This window comes from Benincasa hispida, chromosome 11, assembly GCF_027475165.1.
Source record: "Benincasa hispida cultivar pf3 chromosome 11, pf3_genome.v1.1, whole genome shotgun sequence".
NCBI lineage: Eukaryota > Viridiplantae > Streptophyta > Magnoliopsida > Cucurbitales > Cucurbitaceae > Benincasa > Benincasa hispida.
Window position 1 is genome coordinate 48,097,165 of NC_143488.1, and position 21,325 is coordinate 48,118,489.

General features: G+C 35.3%; 1 protein-coding gene and 1 pseudogene across 3 annotated transcripts; one reads left to right on the top strand and one right to left on the bottom strand.

The window, feature by feature from the left end:
* Positions 1–987: 987 nt before the first annotated feature.
* Positions 988–1,785, top strand: LOC120091614 (arabinogalactan protein 23 pseudogene; annotated as a pseudogene).
* Positions 1,786–9,932: 8,147 nt separating this feature from the next.
* Positions 9,933–20,744, bottom strand: LOC120090933 (RNA binding (RRM/RBD/RNP motifs) family protein). 3 transcript variants are annotated; one of them, XM_039048631.2, is made up of 9 exons: positions 20,270–20,692; positions 13,979–14,079; positions 13,537–13,858; positions 12,119–12,814; positions 11,890–12,034; positions 11,620–11,681; positions 11,440–11,546; positions 11,237–11,324; positions 9,933–10,724 (listed from the first exon to the last, which is right to left on the bottom strand). In XM_039048631.2, exons 1-9 carry the CDS (start codon positions 20,402–20,404, stop codon positions 10,425–10,427), a joined length of 1,956 nt encoding a protein of 651 aa, XP_038904559.1. In that variant the 5' UTR covers positions 20,405–20,692; the 3' UTR covers positions 9,933–10,424. The 3 variants fall into 3 exon arrangements, with proteins under 3 accessions (XP_038904559.1, XP_038904560.1, XP_038904558.1); XM_039048632.2 differs by having other exon boundaries at positions 11,890–12,025; positions 20,270–20,691; XM_039048630.2 differs by having other exon boundaries at positions 11,890–12,814; positions 20,270–20,744.
* Between the last annotated feature and the right edge of the window lie 581 nt (positions 20,745–21,325).

Here is a 21,325-nt window from a genome sequence, read left to right on the forward strand (position 1 = left end):
TTTAAAAAATACTTTCAATCCTACCCTATTTTTGTCAATATATATTAAAATAAAATTATTTAAAAAAAAAATCAATTATGAATGAAAGTCATGGTATTTAATGTGTTATGAAGTATTTAATATATGTTGGTTGGGCTTGAGTCCCGAGTTTATTTTTAACACAAATATGAAGAATGATATATAAATTATTATTGTTGAAATAAAGTTATACTTTTTATAGCCATGAGCAAAGCTATAACATAATTTATATAGTGAAAAAAAAAAAGGCTATAAAAAGATTATTATAGTAATTATAGCTATTAGAAAAGACTAAATAATCGTAGTATATCATAAGATTAAAGCTATAAATATTATATTATAGTGTTAAAAAAGTGCTATCATAAGTTAAAGATAGCATATTATTTTAGTATACATACTATAGCTTTAATAAAAAATGCTATTAAAATTTAAATGTTTTTATAGCAAAGTAAATAAGCTATATATTCATACTTTATTATAGCATCCAATATAGCTCATTTTTTATAGCAAAGTAAATAAGTTATACCGTTATAGTTTTTTTCCATTAGCTATCGTATCCGTTATTTCTTGTAGTGAATGATCATATCGAATTATTTTTAATTTTTACCGTGTATTTGTGAGGTATGGTATATTTATGGTATTCGAGTTGTTTTTGAAACCTTGTATCTTTGCATTCTCGTTTGTATTTAATTTGATTATTTTGTTATTTACTAATTAGTATTTTCTATTATATAAATTCGTTTGTTTTATTCTTACAATTATGAAACATTTTTATCATTTTTATAAATGAAACTTAAAAATTTACTCTTTTTTTGTCAGCTCAAAAATATATATATGTGCATCTCAGACTACATTTATATTTCTGTATTCATCCAATTTCTCGTCACGTGTTAAATTATCCTGATCTCAAATTAGAATGCACCCAACGTGGATATATGGTCAGAGTCAGAGATTTAATACCATGAGTATAACCCCCACACAAATATATTTATGACTTATATTTAATTTCTTCTTATCCTTTGAAGAATTAGGAAATGAATAATTTCGAAAAAGGAAAATAAGAAAGAAAACGAAAAACGGTTTTGAGAGAAAGGATCAAATTCAAACAAAATTCCCAAAAAAAAAGCCCTAATTTCCCAACCACGAATCGCCCTCTTCGATTTCCCTCCAAATCAGGAACTCTCTTCTAAATATAGCTCTGCAACTTCCTCATCAAATTACCTTCCACCGAAGATCGCTCCAGTTTTCACCTATAAATCAAGTGCATTCCATCTCATTTTCCTCAGGCAGCAATTTCCAAATCGAAGGCGTTTTTCGGCGATCCTTCTTGTTCGATTCATCTCACCGAATAAAACACCACACAAATCCAAAAAAAAAAACTGAAAATCGCAATGGAGATGAAGAAGATCGCCTGCGCCGTCCTCTTCGCTGCCGCAACCGTCAGCGCTGCCGTGGCTCACGATGAGGCGTTGGCTCCAGCACCTGGACCAAGCAGTGGCGCCGCCATTGGTCTCCCGGCAATTAGCTCTGTCATCGGGGCTTCATTGCTCTCCGTCGCCGCTTACTACTTGCAATAGTGGGATTGATGAAGGAGAGGAAAAGGAATGAAGGGAGATAATACGAGGGATTGGTTAATGTGCTGCCGTCGATATTTATATATTGGACAGAATTTTCTGTGCGCTTAATTGTCAGATTTATTATTTTATATAGTTTGTTTTAAATTTGGGAAAATTTGATGATTAGTCAATAATACTTCTTTTTAATTAACATTTTTATTTTCATAATTAGCTAAATTACTTCCCAGAGGAATCAATTACCATCTCAAATCTCACTCTTGCAATCTTTAAAAAAAATTAATTAGAAAAAAACTACTTCAAATATATATATATATATAAACACGTCCACCATAATACGATGATAATGCACTAAATCAAATCAGATTATCCAACTTTTACGGCATATATTTTCTCTCTTGAATTAACAATTAACTCGAATGAAATCTATCAAAGAATGTGTCTCTATAAAGGAAATAAAATTGTTTCTAAGAGAATTGTAAATATAATTAATTTTGAATGCTTTAAATTTATCCAATATTTGCATTATAAATTAGGAAAAGATTACATTATTACCCTGTTTCTAAGATTACCTATTATGTGCACAAACACAATAATGTCAGAGAAAGAGGAGTGTTTTGTTTCTATCATTTTTTATATTATTCTTATAATTTCTATTTTATTTTTCTAAAATATTTAGATTACATTTATTTTCGAACATGTGAGCCATTCAATCTTCATCCTGCAATTGTTTTAGATATTTATCCCTCTTTTTTTCTAACTTTTTAATTTATATTTGTCATCCAAATCCATAATTTGATAACTTTCTACATTGAAAATGATTTGCAAATTTTTTTAAAAAAAATATTGCAATTTTTAGTAGGAGGAATGTATACGGTTGGGTATTTGCAATTGGTTTAATTTGACAATATTCTTTGAATTAATCAAATTTAATTTCACAACATTTCTTCATATCAAATTATATAACCCAAAGCCAACCACATCATAGAACTTTATTCACAATAAATATATGACAATTTATTTACTAATTACATTATTGGTTATAATTACTTTAAAATGTTAATTAAAAAAATACTTCAAAATGTATTACTTTTATTAACCAATTTAAGTGTAACTCAACAATTAACGTATTAGTATTTATTCTCATAAGTTAAGATTCGAATCTTCACCTAACTAAAAATCATACAAGTTGAAATCTCTTGTTTATTTTTAAAATTTTTAAGTTCTTTCTATTTGGTCCTTCAATTTTTAAATTTGTTTTATTTTGATTTTAAACTTTTGAAATCTCTACTTTAGTTTCAAAACTTTTCTTTTTGAAACAAACATTTTAACTCTTGCTATGTTACTTCTCTACCTTAAACCCATTTTGTCCAATATTTGTCTCTAACTTACTTGGCTTGAAATCATGTTCGTATTAATATTTTAAAAGTTAGAATAAACCAAAATGACATAAACTTAAAAGTTAGAGGTTAAAATAAACATTTTAAGATTAACTAAAATACAACAAACTTGTGAAAGCAAGCATATTGACATATGGATGTGTTAATAACCAAGAGATCTATGGTTTGAATTTCTCTCTTCCTTATTATACTAAACAAAATAAATAAAATAAATTTTAAAATTTTAACCTCATTTGGTAACTATTTCAATTTTTGTTTTTTATTTTTAAAAATTAAGTCTATTTACTCTCTATCTCTTACAATCAATCTTTCTTAAGTACAATGGTTGAATTCTTAGTTATATTCCAAAAACAAAAACAACTTTTTAAAAGCTACTTTTCTAGTTTTCATATTTTAACTTGGTTTTTTAAACTATTGGTAAAAAAAAATAGATAACAAAAGAAGAAATTTAGAGGTAGAAGTAGTGTCTGTATAGAATTAATTTTCAAAAACAAAAATTAAAAACAAAATGATTAGAAAAGAAGTAGGATTTTTTTTTAAAAAAAAATAAGTATATTATTTAAATTGCTACAAAGCCCCCTAACTCCTTGATATTTGCTACAAAGGGGGACCTCATTTAGCCGACCATAAGGCTAATAGCGTGAGGGCAAGTTCATGGTCCAAAATTGAGAAGCTTTTCCCACTTCCATAGGGAACTGAAAATCTTAAAAAAAACAAACAACTTTTTTTCAATTATCACGGATCATTTCAGTTTAAATCATTCTCCCTGCACAATCAATCTCTAGTGGCTTCATCCAAAATCAACATCTAACACACCATATAACCTTTTGATGAATCAATCTACAAACAACAACCAAATGTCAAACATGCATCCATAAAAAAACCCTCCATTTTTACCCCAACTTTTTTCCTATAAAACAGAACACAAAACCCTCTCTTGAAACAGAGACAATCAAGCTCAAAATTTGCTCTTCAATGGCTTCCTCCATGAAACTCCCTCCTTTTGCCGCTGCTGTTGTTTTGGTTCTTGCAATGGTGTGCTTAGAAATGAAGAAGGTTAATGGCATTGAAGATGAGATAGCTCCAATGCCTACTATGGCTGCTGGCTCCGCATTTCCTTCTTCTGTTGCTTTGGCTTTCAATTCTGTTTTCCCTCTTTTGCTTTGTATTTTTGGTGTCTAAAGTAATGGGTTTGAAATTTGTAGGGTGTTTTGAGTTTGTTCTATCTGTTGCATAGAATGTTAGGAGGTTTTCTGTGTAAAGAATATTGAACTTTTTTGGTTGGGATTTCTTCACTTGTTCATTTTGTTTTTGGTTATGATGGATCCCAAACTCCAAAGCATGGGATTGGTGCAAGTAATGAAACAGCAGAAAATGCCCCAATTTGTTTCTTGTCTTGCTCAAATGCATTCATTTTATCTTGGTCATGGTTGTTGTTGCATGTATATCATAAATATGAAACATATATGGTACTATATTATGAGTGGAAATAATTAATTCCACAAGCAATTTCTACTATGATTATTTCTTAAGATAAAATGTCTTTGGTTTCTTTTTCAACTTCACCCTTTCAACATAATCATATCACTACTCAAGTTTCTCTATCAGTCTCAACTGGCTATATTCCTCTTTGTATTCTTTCACACTTTAATTTCTCATAGATAAGAACGTATTCTTAAAATAGAAAAAATTTACCTTTTAGTCTGAAAACATTTAGTCCTATGTTTTCAAAATCTACCAAATTTTTAAGAATAAGTGCATTAGTTTAAAAAATCCCCAACGACTTTTCAAACATATTCTTAGAATACATTCTGAAGATTAAAAAAATCCTTTAAATAATTTAATACTACAACGACTTCATAATCTAGAATATATCCACATACATATTCTCTAGAACTGGAGATTAAAAACACAAAAAGTAATTTTCCTTTTGTGTTCCATGTGGAACCTTTAATATTAATATTGTTGTTTTTAAAACTTATTAGAGAAATATTGTTGTTTTGAAACTTATTAGAGAAATATTGTTGTTTTGAGAGTTCGAGACTAGAGGTCGAACGTTGAGAACTCGACGAACGAAGGTTGAAGTTTCGACACACATCCACCCTCGAGATTGCAGATTTATTACTTTTCTTTTTCCCTAATAGAGGAAATAAAGTAGTGAGATGATATACTATATGTATCTGTGTACTCGAGCTGCTTCTAACAACCTATGCATTTTTTATCATTTCGAATTAGACGGAAGCTTGTGGGATTGACGTGAGGGAGTGGGGATGGCTATATTTCTAGGAGCGAACCCCAGGCGAATATGAAGCGCATAGATACAAGTTATGCCTTGGAATGAAAGACAATTTCGAATTAGCTTTGTCTACGAATAAAATTTTGTATATTAGGTTGTCGAAGGTTACACACATGTCGAAACTTCAAAGCGATTAAGAAGATAAGTGGGCTGAAGCAGATTAAGGAGAGAACGAGATTCAAAGCGAGATAGTAGGAGAGAGTGAGATGTTGAATGAGATTTTAAGAGAGAGCGAGATTCAAAGCGAGATTTTAGGAGAGAGCGAGATTCAAAGCGAGAATGTTGGAGAGAGCGAGATTTAGTTTATATTGGCTAATCTGACTAACATTAAATTTGGTAAAATGAAATGGTTGAATAATTGAAAAATGAGATTATTCAGGAATACATATTGAATGCTAAGATTACGCATTGAGTTTCTGGAAGTAGATCCATAATCAAAAAAGTGTTTGTGATTGTTCCAGAAGAAATGAAAGCTAATAATTATTAATGGAAAAATAACAACAATAACAGAGAGAGTGAGATATTGAGAGAGAGCGGGGGAGCGAGAGCAATCTTAGGAGGGAGCGAGAGTGAGATCTTAAGAGAGAGCGAGAGTGAGAGAGCAAGATCTTAGGAGTGAGCGATATTGAGAGAGCGAGATCTTAGGAGAGAGCGAGACTAAGATAGCGAGATCTTAGGAGAGAGCGAGAGTCTTCACTTTATTTGAACTTTCCATAGAAATATATATAAAAAAGAGAAAAAATAGCTAATAGTCATACATAATTAAATAATCATTAGACTATATTTGAATATATTAGATTATTATACTATAATTGAATAATCATTAGACAACAAATTGAATATTTTAGATTATTATACTATAATTAAATAATCATTAGACAATAAATTGAATATATTAGATTATTATACTATAATTGAATAATCAATAGACAACAAATTGAATATATTAGATTATTATATTGATTACAAAAAAAAATTGAATACAATCTGGAGCCCGTCTTAGTATCTAGAGCCCGTCTTAGTAACGAATGACACTTCCTTCGGTTATGTCCTTACTGGTTACAAAATCCACATCGCTGTCGAGTGACTGGTTCTGTCCAATCCATCTCGTTGTGATAACGTGAACTTTTCGGTTTACCAGATCTTCTCAACAACGATGGATCAGGATGTAAGACGAGCATATTAGGGTGCGTGATCCAGTAATCTTCATGCGGTACAGGTTGAAATTGAGGAGAGTAACATTCGGCATACGTTGACAATTTGTAGTAGTCCTCAATAAAATCTTCGTAGTTCATGTTAAAATGTGAGCAAACGACCATAAAATGCGAACATGGAATGCCGAATGCTTGCCACTTGTTACATGAACAGTGTCGCTCGGTATGATGGCTTGTTCGAGATCACTAAGTATGAAACACCTGAGAGAAATTGTAATACACGAAGAGGTGTGTTTAGTTTTAGATCGACATGCTGGTATAATTGCAGCAGTGAACAACCCAGCAAATGGTTGGACGGGACCGAAATGTCACCATCGTTTCTGCTTACGACATATCGTCAACAACTTCAATAAAGTATAAATTTAATTCATTGAAAAATTATGTTTATCGTGCCGGGTGTCAGTTTCAAATTCAAAAGTTCAACAAAGCAATTGAAGATATCAAAGGAATAAATCGGAGATGTCTAAGTTTTTTTTACAACATTAGTTTAGAGCAATGGACTGAAGCACATGATGGAGGATTTAGATATGGGTGGATGACAACAAATCTATCAGAGTGCATAAATGGAGTCCTCAAAGGAGCTCAAATGTTGCCTATAAATGCTCTTGCTCAGATAACATTCTTCAAATGGTTAGGAACACAATTTTGTGAGCTCACAGATGATGCAGACGAGGAAACCGTCATAAGATATGCGCGAGCATATATACTACAAATGATGGGTGGAAGTCTATTTTTTGATAAATCAAGTCATTTTGTTCACTTGATGTTCCTGCCACTGTTAGCTAACCTCTATGATACGGGGCGGTATTCGTGGGGTGGAGCATGCTTGGCATAGTTGTATAGACAACTATGCAAAGCAACAAGACTTGAGGTTCGAGAGATAGCTGGGTCTCTCATACTTTTGCAACTATGGGCTTGGGAGCGATTTCCAACAATGGCTCCACAGCTACATCATGTTAATGACACTCAGTTAGTTGGACGAGCCTACGATTCTCGGTATGTTTTTTTTAATTCAATTTAATTTTTATATCACTAATCTTGTTAATTTAAAATTTAAATTATCAATTTAAAAATTTAGGTGGAGAGACAAATTTTGTGTGACTAGGACAGCCACACATGTAGTCAACTATAGATACATGTTTGATTTGCTTCAACCTGAACAGGTACATTACACTAAACCTAATTGATTATTTTATTCACATTTTTATTGTATTTGTCTTTAATATTCTCTAATATAATATTTTGTGTTTCAAGTTATTTGGGAGCCGTACAAAATTATTGTGCATACTTTGCCTAATTTTTGTACGAATGGTCGTGGCATCTTCCAGATAGGGTGGTGAGACAATTCAGCAGGATATCCCACATGATATTAACCTAAGGACTGGAGATTGGTCCGAAAAAGTTGCACATTTGGTAGTGCGATGGCACTATCGTGCAAGGTTTATTGCAGTGGGGTTTCTCTTGAACAGTTTGACACAGATGTCACTCCAGAATATATTCATTGGTATAATAATATCACAAGGCGCTACGTCACTCGTCCGGGAGCAGTTGTGGGTCATCTGGTAAATGAATGAATATTATCTAATTTTTTTAATTTAAATTTATTTTAAATATTGTCTAATTATTTTATAATTCACAGAGATCGAACAACAGTAGACTCCGTGAGGTTGCGAATGATCCGAACCAAGTTTTTGCTATATGAGTGACAACCAAAGCTATATGGAGGAAATTCATTATATGTACGATATACCTATTGTTCCTCCACCAGCTCCTAGACGTAAAGGACCTGTTGGGGAAGGATAAGTTTGATGAGGTTGCACATAATGTGAAAGAGTTGCCCCCTATGACGCAGACGCAGAGTCAAACTAATTATGTTAGTCCGATGATGATGATGCCAACATTTGGTTAAGGACATTATGACTTAGCTGGTTCTTCGTCTTCATACGTGCATGGACATGGTCGGGGTCGTGGAGAGCATAATGAATATTTATATTATGAAGCGCCTGCAGAGGTACCAGAGCAACATCAAGAAGAACCCGAGGAACCTCATGTTCAAAGGCGACAACGACAACCAGCTTGAAATCGACGACGTCCGCCTTGTGGGACACATTGATTTTTGTAATTATTTTTATATAAATGAGATCTTTAATTTACATTTTTTTATTTTTATGAGTTATTTTTATTTTTTAATTTATTCTTTTTAGAGTTTAAATAAAATAATAAAATATTTTTAGAAATTGTTTTTATAAAATGAAAATTTTTTAAAAAAGATTAGAAAGAAGAAGGTGGAATGTGTAATAATTAAAAAGGAAATTTGTACAGTATTCTCGCTCTCGCTCAAAATCTTGCTATCTCGCTCACGCTCACATCCACGCCCTCGCCCTCGCCCACGCCCACGCCCTCGCTCTTGCTCAAAATCCCGCTCTCGCTCAAAATCTCGCTCTCACAAACTTTCGCTCTCTCAAAATCTCGCTCTCGAATTTGATTGGAAAGTTCAGTAGCAAAAAGAATGAGATTTATTAGCTCGTTATTTAGTCAGACTTGCTGAGATGACAGAATCTGTAAAAATTATTCAACAAGCTTTGGAAGGAATTCTAGGGAGACCTTATAAAAATTTAGAAATACGATCTTTTGATAGAGAAAGGTCTCCGGAATGATAATTAAACAGACTCAATAATAATGTTAGGAAGGCTAAGGTCGAAGGTTCAAAATTCGACAAGTGAAAGGAAGGTCGAGGGTTCAAAATTCGACCTATCTAGGTCGAATTTTCAACCCTCGACTTATTTTAAAAAAAAAATAATAATAATATTTTTACAAATAGTTTGAAAACAATATTTTCCTAAATAGTTTCTAAAAGGACAATATCCTTTTAATTTTCTCGTTCAATGCGTCTATATTTATTATGTACCACCAGTGTTTAACTAGCACGTATTTAATACATATCCAATAAACGTCTTCTTAGTATGCATATATTCAACCTCCCCTCACCATTAGAACGCTAGCTCTGGGTCATAAAATCTCTATATACATGTCTCCCAGTGACCAATTTCATTAAACATCTCTCTAACTTCTCTCTCTATATATATATAAAAATAAAAGTGCGTGTTTTCCAGAATTAATGCCATAATATTTAATTACTAATATTTAATTACTATCCTGAGAGTAGTACAATCCATAACTCCTAAATGTTAACACAAGCATCACACGAAACTTTTGTAAGATCCTGCCCACAACCACTGGTTGTAGCACAGCCAAAGGAAGCAACAGCTCAGGCTAATGCATTGCATTTTCTAATAACTTACAAACTGGATAAATAAATCCCCCATTAGAGGCCCAAAATTTTCAAAACTACCTGAAACAGGTAATACCAATGCAAAAACATGCTATACCAATGCAAAAACATGCTAGTGTAGAGGTACAAAAGCCGTGATACACAAACTAGGTAAATTTATTTCATTTTCTTTTCATGTAACTCTATTCTTTTTTTCTCTTTTCATTCTCTTGTGTCACAACAGTAATAAAAATTACAAAATATCACAATATCCGTTCAACAAAAGAAAAACGTCTACTCTTACCCCTATTCACAAATTTTAATCTAGTAACTGAACAAGAATATTCTGAATCAGAAGGGGGAGCTCAAAATTATGAAATCATCCGAACCGCCATTATGAGTTTCCTACCTATAACACTCACCAATTTCCTTTCCCCAATGGAAACAAAAAAAGGGGAAAAAAAAATATGCCTCCTACAAACTGCTAAAACTTCCCGTGGTGTCTTCTTTCTCAAACTCCTCCACCATGATGCATGAAAAATCATGAACCACCAAAAAAGAAAACAAATTTTGGGAGGATCTGCGTCATTTTCTTTCAGCAAAATAATTTTGAATAGTGTCTTGAGGAGAGAACTCTCGATCAAGTGGTTCCTACTTGTTCGCTGGCTTAGATTCTGTTCGAACATAGGTGAGACTACGAGCACCAGATGAGGGTACAGAATTACCAGAGGGAGAAGCACCAGTTTCAGCAGTTGTGGTCTGGCTATCCCGCTTCCACTGCATGCTCCTGGCGCCAAGTTTCATCAGGGAACGAGCCCTAAATCCACCCGGAACGCCTCTCATGAATGGAACTCTGGTAAATCTAGGAGTAGGAAATGGCGAGCCTCGCACAGCACGAGGCCAGGTAGCAGTTGAAGCACCTTCTACTTGTGAAGCATTTTTCCTTACGACCTGCAATTGACAAATCAATCAAACTTGGCAGCTTCATTCATTGACTACTCACATTACGCAGCAGATACCTCAACACACTGGGTTCAAATCAATCTGATACTGAGCGCTACTTGACTAAAAGATATCTGATATCGTGCTAGTTGTGTTTGTCATGTGGCATGGTTTTCACATCACGATATAAATGTTTATTTATTTATCTTTGTTTGAACCGGAAAGATAAAAATGTTCAAATTATAATACCAGTGGAAGAAATAAGTTGACCATATGCAGCCAAGTGTTTCTTTTTTTTAATGAGAAACCAAACTAAACAAAAATAAAGCCCAAAACTGAAAGAAGCCTGCACATTTGTTCTGTTTGCTTCTAGATCCATTTCCATTTCAAGATATAAACGATAAACACACACACAAAAGGGAAGGGAAAAAAAACAAAACAATAGAAGGTTAAGTTTGCCAACACTTATACTTTGAGTGATGCTACATACTAGAGCAAAATGTTAGAAATACGAACGGTACCTTCAGAATCCTAGACATAAACGAAGTCCCATCAAGAGACAACGCATTCTCTGCAGATTCTTTTCTCATGAACTCCACATAAGCCGACCTGCTCCAATCACATCACTCAATTTATTAAAAAGAAACGTAGGGAACTTTGTAGTATGTAGTAGAGGTAATAGAAAAAGATAGCTGAAGTACACTAAAGAACTGTAACACCTCACCCTCTGGGTTGCCCGGTGGTTGCATCGGTTACTATGATAACTTTTACAACTTCTCCAAACTTGTTGAAATGCCTAGACAGGCTATCCTTTGTAGCGGCAAAGTGAACCTGTATGTAAAAATTAACGTAAGGTGATGTACAGTCACCAGTTCACAGAAGCAGCAAAAGAGAGACTTCTTACATTGCTAACAAAAATGGTTCGAGCATCAGCTTCCTCTAGAGGACGAGTGCCAGGAAATTGGCCTGCTTGAGGTAACATGAGAAAGTTGTTTAAAATGAAATACTAACTAGAGAATAATAAAGTATGAGCCCAAACGAATTGTTGATGGCCAAATACAGGGAAAAAATAGAATTAGAAACCTCACTAATAGAAAGAAAAAGAGAGAAAACAAAAGAATCGTACAAATTATTATTTAAATAGAAGAGCCAGACACCAGAAAAGAGAGCCCACCATTAGCAGATAAAGGAGGTTTCTGGAACTCCTTTTGAAGGTCTGGCGCAGGTCTTTTCCGTTGGTTAACAAGAGTCACTGGCTCGCCATTCTCCATAACTTGCACAGCAGATCTGGTACGTTGTAATTCACTCTCCTGCAAAAACTTTTGACCAGCAAGTTCAGGAATCTGCCCTGGGTCCTGATAGTGAGGTGGTTTCCAAGTATTAACATTCACAGAGATATTTACAATGTCACGTGAGGAATTTGCAACCAAGGAAGGTTGATCCTTCTGTTTATATTGTGTCACACGTTCATCATCAGAATTCTCAACTGCCCGGAATGGCACAGTCCGTAAATTGCCTCCCCTTCTTACTCCTGATTCAGCAGTCCAAGAATCTTCGAATATTCTGTGACCCTGAATATTAACATCTTCATTTTCAGATGCAGAATCTGATGCTAATTCAGTTTCAGGTTCAAACATGGCCTCATTGAGAGCATATTTTCCACTATAATTGTTTCTCTCGAGATAGGTGGCTGAGTATGGTCGATCCTCCGTATGATTCATATCCCCATATTTATCGTTCTCAACAGAAGTTACTCCATATTCTGCAAGTTGACCACTGGACTCTGTTAAATCCATATCACGAGATTGACGACCAAGTCGGTCAAAAACACTGGAGGATTTAACTCTGACCACATCTTCAGCTGCCTCTGTCACAGCCTTAATCACAGTTGCCATAGGATTTGGAACTTTTGCAACCGATTGAAGCCTCCTAGGACAATTAGTTGTGTCACTATTGGATGTAGAAACTACTGAACGAAGACGTTTTGAATGGGGCTCCTTAGCTGCACTAGAGGGCCTAGTGGTGGCAACAGCATCTCGCATTGCAAACTGGAGCAGCCTCCGAGGAGCAGCAATGCTTACCTGAAAGGCTGCCTCCCTCTGTAAAACAAGAAACGTGAGAATTTATTTCCCATTAGAATAATGCATCAATAAACCATTCAATATTCTGAACCAAGTTGTTTTCAATAACTAAAAGTACCAAAAACTAAGGTAGTTTAGTACAGCAGTCAAATTATTATCACGAAAATAAACCAAGCATACCTTTTTTTGGATTGGGAAACAATTTCATTGATAAACGAAATGGAGGGAGAAAGAAAACTCCCAAAGCACCAAAAAAGATGCATTACAATATAGCTGTATTACATAAAAGAAAATTTTGAATTTAAACATATTGACATTGCAAGGAGAAGAAATTAAGAGTTCGTTCAAAAGCAGTAAAAAAAACAAGACACGCACACAAGGGCGAGTAGGACTTGGACAACATACTTAATTGAGGACTTTATTTAAATTAAGATACTTAAAATTTTAAGTACATAAGAACATGCAGTTGTGAACAAAAAATTGTGGATTCCTAAAATTTCAAAGCTATTGCATTGCAAACTGAGAAACAAGATATTGTTCAGCAAACCACCAATTTAAATTTCACGTTTAAAAAGAACATTTTTTTTTTAATAAGAAACAACAAAAGGAACATATTCATAACAAGGAAGAGAATCAACCCTAGGGACCATGGGTTCCCCCTCCCAGAAAATTTTCACATTTTAAAACCCAGTTAACTGCCGCTAGGTACAAACTTAGAAGAGAAAAGTCAGATAATGAACCTCAGTGCCTTGATGATCATCCGCTCGGCTCCTTTTCCTATGACTAGGAACTTGTTCAGGAGAAGAATGCTTGACACGACTAACTTCAGATCTTGGAACAACACGGGTTTCATCATTAGCAATTCCTCTCCATTCCCTATTACGCCGTCTACTAGATAATTTTTCAGACTTCCCTCTTTCTGAATCAGACTCCAGATTGTGAGAGTTATTTATTGTGTCTGGTTCTGCTACTGGAGACTTTGGTCTGGGCACCTCATTGGCAGAAGATTTAGTAGGCGGCTCCACATATAAATCCATACTTGAAGCCAGATGGTCCCACAGCCTATTGAAATGAAGCTCAAAACAATTAGTCAACTGGCTGCAAGAATGACTTAACACAAGTCTCAACACAAGTTACCACCCCAATTACAAATATGAACAAGAGGGATGAGAATCAAATTACCAAGATACAAAAGAATGGCTATCATCTGCCAAAAATACATTAAGTTCATTCTGTGCTTCTTCTTTGCGCCTGCCGTTCCTCAACAAGACAATCACGTATTCCTACCAAAGAACATTCATTAAATTTAATAAAACTTGATCTCTTCAAACAGACACTTTAAATCCCAGTCTCTGAAGTAAATTCAAACCATATTACAATAAATATAGAAAAATGAAACATGGACACAATCTTAGCAACAAACAAACAGGTATATGAAAAATACAGAAGTATAATGCTGAATTAAATTAAAAATACAGTGAAGAAAGTTTCCACAATCTCATACAGCACCGCCTGAGAGAGAAAGCAAAGGATATTCAAAGGCTCAATACCACGTCACTTAAATAAATGCCAACATCTCAAAATAATTTTCCAAGCATTCAGCTCTATAAACTAGTATTTTCTTTCTTTAATTATTATAAAAAATCTGAGATTTCATTGAGAAAAATGTAAGAACACATGGAGAATAAACAAATTAAAAAAATACCCCAAGAAGAGTCCGACTACTCTAAAAGGGGCTCCAGCTAACCAAAATGAGACCTGAGGGATAATTACAGAAGCCTTTATAAACAAAAACCCAAACAAGGTATGAAACCTAATAAAGGACCACACCTCACCCACAGATTGCTCCACTCTACTTAAAATTTTATTATTCCTTTCCATCCAAACTCCCCAGACAATAGCATAAAAGACATGCTAACCACAAGAAGCTGACCCCTTTTCACAAAAAGAGAAAAGGGAGAGAACCTCCTCGAACATGGAACTGCAAGTTCTCTGCTAGGCCAACCTGAAAAAGAATGATTCAAAAAAGTTGCTCTACAACAATCTTGCAAACTAACAGGACCACATGAGATTATCTAGATCCTCAGGTGGTCCCCTACAAATGGTGCAATGTTGGGCTTGACCTTAGGCACAACCCTATGAACGCGATCCAACGTATTAACCCTACCAAGGAAAGTCTACTTCGAAAAAAGGTAACCTTCTTCGAGACTTTAATCTTCCAAAACAATAAGAAGATGGTAGGACTCAAAGACAAAGGATTCACTCGACAGCGACAAAAAGAGATATGGGAAAAGAAACGCCCAAAGGGAATGAGCTACACAAACTAAGATCACTTCTCACCTACCAAACAACAAAATCACCAATTAAAGTTAGAAGAGCCGTAATATTTGAAGATTCTCAATCAGTAAGGCAAATGACCAAGACTAAGAGAGATAGACAAGGAAGTCCCGAATGGCAGAAGAATCGAGGCCACAAAACAATTTTTTAAAAGCAAATTAATGATAAAGGCAGGGGAACAAGGAATAGAGGGAAAAGTCCCCCCAGCCAATTTATAAACTAGCTTTCCAATTACCTTTCTTTATCTAGCACCAAGGCAATAAAATGAACTAATTAGCATTTGAAAGCCTACGAAGGCCTCAAAGATACCTGAAGTAAGTTATAACATCTTCTATTTAAGGTGACTCAAAAGTGCACTAGACAGCGAGTGAAAGCCTCTATTTGTGGAGATATCTAGCTCCTACCGGATCCCATCAATATCCATTGCATTAAATAATGTCTTCTACTTAAGGTGACTCAAAAGTGCACTAGACAGCAGGTAAAAGCCTCTCAGATTCCAAAAAAATGAAAATGTTCTTTGTGGAGGGAGCAGGAATTTAAGACCATGAAAAATTGGAAGGATGAGTTCAAAATTTCAAATGAAATGCAATCTTCAAAAGAATGTAAAGAAAGAAGCGCATTGAGACAATAGAAAAGTAAAAGAAGAAGAAGCAAGATTACTATGGTTAATGCTCTCTTCAAAAGATGGCATCTTCTTATCAAGATGAATGTTTCCAGTGTGGTTTGAAGAAAACTCTAAAAGAAAAATTGGTACAGAACTCCCACGACTCTCCAAGAGCTAATTAGCCCCAACCAGTCCACGTAGTACAGCAATCCTCAGATCCAAAAGGATGAACCATGCTAGACTCTTCTGCCTAAGAGAAGGCTGGACTCCCTCAAAACTTTCCACTGCTATTTTTTCTTCCTCTCAAGCTGTTCAATATTTCTGGCCCCTCTCAAGATGTCTATATCCAGGTTTCTTTTTAGGTAAATTGGAAAATCTTGGGTGCCGTTGTTATGGCTAATGGAGTAGGAAGAGACTTCAATATTTTTGAGGGGGTGTTTGGCCACCAACTTTAAGGGGGTGGAGTGAGCTATTATGGTGGCCCATCCCTGTTTGGGACTCCAATTACAATAGTCGGTGTTTCCAACTATTATAACCTCCATTTTTTTTTTAACAGAAACAACTATGAGAAAAAATGAAAGAATACAAGGACATATAAAAATAAAAAATAAAAATAACCCACAAAACTCCTTAAAGAAAGGGCTTCCAACAACTAAGTAAAATGTTACCTAGAGAATAATTACCAAAAAAATTCGAGACCGAAGCCCAAAGAGAGACGTGGAACCTTACTGAGGACCAAACTTCACTAGGGCCTCTCTCCACGCCACAAAACACTCTGTTGTTTCTCTCTCCCAAAAGATCCCACAAAATTGCCCACACCCCAACATCCCAAAGAAACGGCCTTCCCTTTTGAAAGGCGGTTGGAGGAGGAATTCCCTGATCATCAAACGAACATCCTCTGGCGAGTGAACACAAAACTAAACTCCTGAAAGAAGTCATTCCACACAGATCTTGCAAACTGACACTCCCGAAGATGGTGATCAAGGTTTTCCTCGCCTTCCAACCAAGGATGCAACACCAAGGGCCCATAAGCAAAGACATCTTTCTTATAATCCTATCCATAGTGTTCACACGCCCGCAAAACTTGCCAAGAAAAGAACTTCGTTTTCTTTGGAATCTATATCTTCCATAACACGTCAAAGACCGACTTAACAGTGGGAGAAGCCCTCCAAAGGAGGAGGACTCCACACCGAAACATTCTTCCTCACAAGGCTAAAGTCAAAACTCTCAATCAAGGATAGAAGAGAGATCACCTACATCGCTTCCTTATTGGACAAAGACCAAAGGAACCCAAAGGAGAAAGAGACTGAACTCCCCGATCAGATCAAGAAATCTGACACCCAACAATTTTTAAAAGAGGACAAATGATATAACTACGGCGACCCTAAGGAAAAGGGTCCATCCCCCACCCAAAGATCTTCCCAAAAGTACATTTCCTTTCCCTCCCCCACAACAGAGAGAACAAGATGAGAAAAGGAAGGAAAATGTGAGGAAATGTCTCTTCAAAGGTTTTGATGTGTGCCTTTAACCCTGTTCGCCACCCACTCATAAGCATGGGGACCATGCTTGCTCCGAATAATTTGTTAGGAACCAAGGTAATATAGGATTCCTTGTCCCACATTGGTTAGAACGGGATGACCAATGTGGTACTTAAGTGGCTTGGTTTTCCCACCAGTGCTTAAGTACCTAATAATCGAAACAGAGCTTGTTGTTGACGTTCCAGAGTGGAACCGACAGAGGGTTCTGACCGAGTGTGGCCGAGTGAAGTACCGTCGGAGTAGCCGTCAAGATGTCAACTTTTCGGGGATGGGGTATTGTTAGGAATCAAGGTAGTATGGGATGCATTGGTCCCATATTGGTTAGAATGGGATGACCAATGTGGTATGTAAGTGGCTTAGTCCTCCCACCCAATAGCTAGCTTTTGGGGTGTGGTTCTCCAAGGTGCTTAAGTACCTAACATAATTTTCTACCATAAGGATTCAAGATCAAGGGCAAATCGCCAAAGCCGTTTAGCCAACAAAGCTTTGTTGCAAAAGCCTTGAATTTCAAGTCACTAACCTCCCCTGATTCATAGGCTTCCCTATAGCAACTACAGGATTACTATTTCAAATCTCTCTCTGTTAGAGTGTTTACTATTTATTACAGTATTTACTATTTCCTACACATCCTCTCTTTCCCTCTTTGTTACAGTGTTTACTATTTTCTACGCACACTAAAATAGTATGCACCCCAAACACAAATTATTATAATCCAGATTAAAATAGTCTGCATCCTAAACACAAACTATTATAAACTACGGACTATTATAACCTACAAAATATAATAACCAACTCAGCACCCGAAACACCCCCTTGATGAAATTGGGGGAAATTCATCTACAAAAGCCCTCCCAAAAGCACAAAGCTCCTTGACAAGGTTATTGGCAACCTCTCCCTCATTGATATCCTTCCCTCGTAACATAGCCAAGTTAACTTGATCCAACATGGCTTATTTTGTCCATTGTTGATAGATTCTAGTCTCCCATGAATGGTTCCTCTAAATCTCAAATTTTAGAGTTACAACACCTTGAAACACCTACCTCCTACATCTATTAACCCTTCTTGAATCTTCAAGTATCAAACGAGATCCAATCCTTTATATTAATTTATAAATAAATATGAGGCTCAAGCACAACAATTTCTCAAAGACTTCAAAAGTTGGTGGAACTCTACTTTAGTCTCGAGGGTTGGCTAAGATATGGTTGATTTGTAAATTAAAGAAGACGAAAAACTTGCTGAAAGATGAAACTTTCAAAAAAGTTGAAATTCTTGTTGATCCCAAAGCTCTAGACCACTTGCAAGACTTTTCCCTACTTGAAGCTACCAATCTTGTAATACTAATCTCAAATCTCAATACAGGGATCTAATTTGGAAAGGAAATGTTTGGATGTGAAGACAAATCCACATAGCACGCAAGAAGGCAAGAGGAGACGTATCAATAGGGGAAGAAGACTATAACACTAGCTCTTTCCACACACACATTCAAAAGGCATTTCCTACTTACTCCAATATCCATACTCAAAAATAGAGGTGGTAAAATGTAAGCTCGGTATTTTAAAAAAACCCTCTCAGGCGTGCACCTAGGCTCAAGGCGCAAGTCTAGCGCCAAAAGGCGAGGTTCACAAAATAAGGTGCGCGCCTTTTGTGAAGCGCTGGGCCTCAGGGCTTTTTCATTATTTTTAAAATATAGTTATGATTAAGATTTTTCCATCTTTATTAACTAAAAAAAAAATCAAATTTACAAGCCTAAATGAAAAACTTCTTGTGTTTAAGGGTCTTTTTTCATATTTCCACTTCAACTATGCTCTCACTTCTTTTTTCATATTTCCACTTCAACTATGCTCTCACTTCTTTATGTATTACTTTTATATATAGTGCACCTCACAAAAGAAAGACTGCTTTTTTTTGCATCTTGCGTTTAAGCCTAGAAGACTATTGCGCCTTGAGCTTTAAAAAACACCGTGTAAGCCAACCAATTCAAATCAGATCCCGACCTAAGTGACCCCCCAAGGATTGCTTTAGTTTAGACAGAAGCTAACTGTAGGGTACAAAATTATTTCAGCTATCTTATATTGTGGGAGTTAAAAAATCAAAAGACACAATGGATTTGCCACTAAATTCTTTAGAACTCTTGAAACACCCTCATGATGAGATATTATGAGTACTCCAAGATCTTTCTTCATAATGACATTCTCAATACATCCCTCAACAGAAAAATCTAATGCAAAGACAAAGAGTACAACATATTTTCATTCAATTTGCTCAATCTCAATCTCTTGCCTCTACAAGATTATTGCCAACTATTCTTAGTTGTTTAAGGAGAACATTATTTTAATCATCACATTTGGAGGTAATAGTTATAGGCTATTCTGTAACTTCAACTATTATTTTCATGCTAATTAGATTCTTCCTTTTTTGTACATTTCATTATTTCAATGTACTTATATCTCACCTAGCTCATCAAACACTAAACGAATAATCTCAGTTGCAAGTTCACGGTTCACCTAGCTCAGGGAGGTTTTTTACCAAAGAGGAGCAGACAGATAAGCAAGATGACGGCTAACCAAATTCTTAAATAGGCTATTGCATATCACATTAAAAGATGCAGTCTGCTTTGGATGAAGAATAATACATGGCATCAAGTTGGAGTATATCTCATTAAACATCAACCATCAACCTTTCGCGAATTCCTTACTAGATAAGAGAAAATTCAACTAAGGCACGTAATTACTTAAAGATAAAGAACCAGAACTATTTGTTATTTTCATTCGGCATTAGCAAATATATAACAACCGGCGACTGCTACATTCCCATTTCTTCAACCAAACACATACCTCAACAACCAGTTAGGAAGAAGAATAAGGCCTCCACATGAATAACCTAAAAGAAATTCTAAAACACCTAGGCAGACTCGTCAGAAAATCTATAATCCCATTGCTTGGAAAAAAAAACCTCTCAGGCACATGAATGTTAAAAGGCTAGGGTAGTCCGTACCACGAGAGTGTCGTCAGTATAATCGCCCATGAATTCCTTCATCTTCAGCTTTATCCTCTCTCTAAGTTTCGCCATTCCCTCGCCGGTGAAATCAACCTTGAACGTCCGATCATCGACAGGATCCTCACTCCCCATCTCCAACGCGTTTATTTCACGGAGCTTCGCAATCCAGAACAGGGAACGCTCACTTTTAACACTAACAACGGAGTTCAATTGATATTCAAACCCTCAAATATTGGAGCTTCCATGAACCCTAGCCGATTCCACCGACTGCTGTGAAAACTCGACGGAGAAAACCGATTAACAAGGGAAGCGGCTGGAAATTAAGCACCGAAAAGCAACGGAGAGCGGATTTTATCAGAGGACATGGCTGAGAAAGAGAGATTTGAGATGAACAGGCAAAAAAAAATATGAAAAATGGGGAAGGGTTTAGCCAATGGAGCCTCGTAAATACGTATCGCTTTGCAGCGTCTCATTGTGTTTGGGCCCTGTTTTTGCAAAATTACTCTAAATGGACCGCTGCCATTTGGGCCGTGATTTTGAAATGCCAAAGTTTTTAGTGACGATAGAGTTTTGTTTTTTTCTTTTTCCCTTAAAGTCTATGATTATTAAAATGGTAAAACTATGAAAAGTATTCTTAATTATAGTAAAATATCATTATCTATCTATAATAAATAATTATAGATACTGATAAATATTTATCGGTGTCAATAATAGATACTGATAGTTCTATCATTGTTTCATTATCTATCACCAAAAGACAATAACATTTTACTATATTTGTAAATAAGTTGGCTCATTTTTCTATATTTGAAAACATCCTTAAATTATAATACATTTGAGAGTTATTTTGGCACGACCAGTATCACTTTTGTCATTGTCAATATCATTTTCCTTTCAAATACTCATTTGGAATTCGGTAGTATCTCATTTCAAAAATATGCTTAAACTTTTGAAATAGGCATTGATACCTTTAACTTTTAAAAAAATAATAAAAATGCTCTTATAATTAGTATAATCGATTTTTTTTAGTTATCTTTTAGTTGAAAAATAAAT

Bases quoted from the DNA above. Each gene is read 5' to 3' on its own strand.
- LOC120090933 (XM_039048630.2), bottom strand. From the start codon at position 20,404: ATGGGGAGTGAGGATCCTGTCGATGATCGGACGTTCAAGGTTGATTTC. The intron at 12,815-13,536 runs GTTCATTATCTG...CTTGTTTTACAG, and splicing joins ATGATCATCAAGGCACTGAG to AGGGAGGCAGCCTTTCAGGT. The intron at 11,682-11,889 runs GTGGGCTCTCTT...TACCTCAAGCAG, and splicing joins ACCTCCTTTATCTGCTAATG to GCCAATTTCCTGGCACTCGT.